The sequence below is a fragment of the Theobroma cacao genome, chromosome 1, assembly GCF_000208745.1.
Source record: "Theobroma cacao cultivar B97-61/B2 chromosome 1, Criollo_cocoa_genome_V2, whole genome shotgun sequence".
Taxonomy (NCBI): Eukaryota; Viridiplantae; Streptophyta; class Magnoliopsida; order Malvales; family Malvaceae; genus Theobroma; species Theobroma cacao.
Genome location: NC_030850.1, coordinates 18,710,801 through 18,714,023, shown reverse-complemented (window position 1 = coordinate 18,714,023; position 3,223 = coordinate 18,710,801). Strand labels below are relative to the sequence as shown.

The following is a 3,223-nucleotide window of genomic DNA, read 5'->3' as shown; positions in this document are numbered from 1 at the left end:
AATTTGGGAAGTTATGAGTTAATGATGAAAGGTGTTTAAACCCATTAAGTGGGATTGGACCTAAAGAGGTCAATATTATGTAGGCCATGGTACTTACAATTATAGTAAGATTTATAATGGGAACAAAAGTTTCTGAAAGACTCGAAAGAATTTATATGTAATATGGAAAGAAAAAGAAATTAATGTTTTAGTTCAAAAAAAAAATTTATGTTCGTTCAACCTTGAGGTTAGAACTATGGATATGGGAATTTTGAAGAGAAATTAAGTGGTAGGCAAATAAGATTAGTACAACATGTAGAGAAGAGAAGATTAGATTTATTTACGAAAATATTCATTAGAAAACATAAAAACGTTGGATACAAATGAAAAACATTGACAAACAAAAGATAACTAAATAAAAGAAGACGATTTCTGACTCACACATAATAAACATGAAACTACATCTGCGAAATACTTGGATAATTATACTCTCTGAAATAAGTTTTATGTATTTATGGTAAAGCCCACTAATATTTCAAGGAAAAGGAAGGACACCAGTACCGCCGATACCAGCACCAGCTCCACCTCCACCTCCAACTCCAACTCCACCACCAACGGCACCTCCAACTCCACCACCAGCACCACCGCCAACACCACCGCCCAAGCCACCAAATCCCCCGAGCCCTCCTAGTCCACCTAGACCATCTCCGCCACCTAAAGGAGTAATCCCACCAATCCCCCCAACTCCACCTCCAAGTCCACCTAGACCACCGATGGGAGTAATCCCACCGACCCCCCCAACTCCACCAAACGGCAGGCCATTGGAGCCAAGTCCGGAGAAGCCGCCAACGCCACCATACGTGACGAAGTTCTTTTGGTCATTAAGACCAGCTGCACCACTAGCTGGAGTACTAGTAGGCGGAGTACCTGCAGTGGGCACATTTCTTGCACTGGCATGAACCATAAGTAATGCCACAAGAAGCATAACAGACCACTTTGCCATATCTCTTAATCGAGAAAAAACTGATATCTCTCTCGCTATTACTCTCTAACTTTATCTTGTGTGTTTCTTAGTATCTGATGTGTGTGTTGAAGATCTCCTTTTAAAGGCAAAAAAGGCTGGTAGGGGACAGTTGTGAGTATTGAATGGGGTTTAAATGAAGGCTCAGAGCTTTGATGTCTGAGATTTTTCAAGACCGTGTGCTGAAGGGATTATTTTTAGGAGATTGTTTGAGATTCTGAAATAGGTTATAATTATATGTTTGTATTATAATAATTTGAGTTAGGTTGACAATATATTCAAGTAAACTGAACAAGGCCAAAGCCAATGGTAGTAATTGTATGAGTTGCCAGCAGTGTGCATGACTGATGAGAAATGCATGCATGCATGAATTGCTGTTAAAGAGCGTACAACAATCTGAGAGTTTGTAGCTCAATTATTTAAATATTGAGTTTGTAGCTTTAGGATATGTGTTTATGTATACAAGTATGTTTGTATGTACGTATGTATGTATTTTATATGTTTTACCTTTTAACCATGTGCCTAATATATGAGTGACAGGGGTTGGATTCATTGATAATATATAACCATAGAATATGAGAAATTAATACATGTAAAAAACCCCGGCATATATTTTTAGAAACTTTAACACGGTGTTCACAACATTAACAATAGAAATGTATTTTTGTCCTATGCTTTTTACTAATAAATCTTATAAGAGTCAGGAACCGCTTTGGGTACTGGTATTTATAGTGCTATATTAAGAGAATGTCAGGGTAAATATGCCAAAGAGGCAGAAAAGGGAATCACTTTGGGTGATCGCCATGAAGAATTGAATGTACAATGGCCGAACATGATTAAATATATATATATATATATAATATTCAAAAAAGAAATGATGATTTATTGGCATAGTTGTAACAATAACTTATCGAGGTGAACTCTTTCAATGCGCTATACATCAGTATAAAGTGATAGTTGAAGAAGCTAGCTACCATTCACAATGGCATTGCATTTCTAACTTCTAAAAAATTGGCATTACATTTGGAATATTTTCGAAAGCAGATACAATGTATATAACCTGATTTTAAACTTTTAATTCAGGTAAAATTGGTGTTTTTTGCCCTACATATTTAATTCAAGCAGTAAGAATATAAGGTAAGATTTAAATAAAAATTTTAAACTCAATTATTTTTTACACTTCCTCTTCTGCAAAAAAAAGAAAGCGATTTTTCATTACTAACGTTTCAACCACTATAATTGATAGATTTTTTTTTTCTAAGCCATTAGAAGTTTTATAGATAAATGGGGGTTAGTTGAAAACTGTAACCCGCCAGAGGAACATATGAACTGTTCATCCACCCTATAACCCTGGTACAAAATCCACCATCCATACTAAATCCGAAATCCATCACTGACCTTTCCCTTTACAAAATCTCACCTCTAAAACTCTAGAAAAACAAAAAAAAAATTCAAAACTCAAGTATCAACCTGGATTAAGCCCACACACTACCAAAAACTAAGCTTTTTCCAACGAAATTTTTTGTTGAAAAAAATTAAAATTTTATTGGAAATGCCTTTTTTTGATAAATTTTTAATGGAAAAATTCGTTGAAAATTCCGTCGGTAAAAGAATTGTTAGAAATATTTTCTGTTAGAAATTCATCAAAAAATTCAGTCAAAAAAAGTACATAATCCATTGGTTGTATCGTATCAATTTCGTTGAAAATTTCCAACAAAAGTTTCCATTATAAAAGCATTTGTAACAGAATTTTTTTAGGAAATTTCCAACAAATTTTTTGTTTGAAAAGCATTTCTCACAGAATTCAATTGAAAATTTTAACGGAATTTTCGATTTGAAAGCATTTCCTATAGAATTTTGTTGGAAATTTTCAACAAAATGGAAATTTTGGTTGAAATGTTTTGACAAAATTTTCATTGGAAATGCATTTTTGACTAAATGCCGTAAGAAATTGCCAACGGAATTTTCCATTAGAAAGCATTTTCCACGGAATTTTCTATTGGAAATGCCTTTCCAATAGAAATTACCAAATAAAATTTTGGTAATAAATTATCAATTGACATCCACAATTCACATTCAAATTTTATAAGAGAAACACACATTAAAAACTAAAATTCAGAGTCAAGTTCATACAATTAAAAATCGTTATAAACACACAATATCTAAAAATGTCAAACAAATATAAATATAAAACTAAATGTTTTATTATGCCATACTAAAAAA

The 3,223-nt window shown here is 33.2% G+C and overlaps 1 protein-coding gene across 1 annotated transcript; it reads right to left on the bottom strand.

Annotated features, from left to right (window-relative positions):
- On the bottom strand, positions 294 to 1,070 carry LOC108660442 (glycine-rich protein 5-like). The gene has a single exon (XM_018115040.1). It carries the CDS (start codon positions 980 to 982, stop codon positions 515 to 517), a length of 468 nt encoding a protein of 155 aa, XP_017970529.1. The 5' UTR covers positions 983 to 1,070; the 3' UTR covers positions 294 to 514.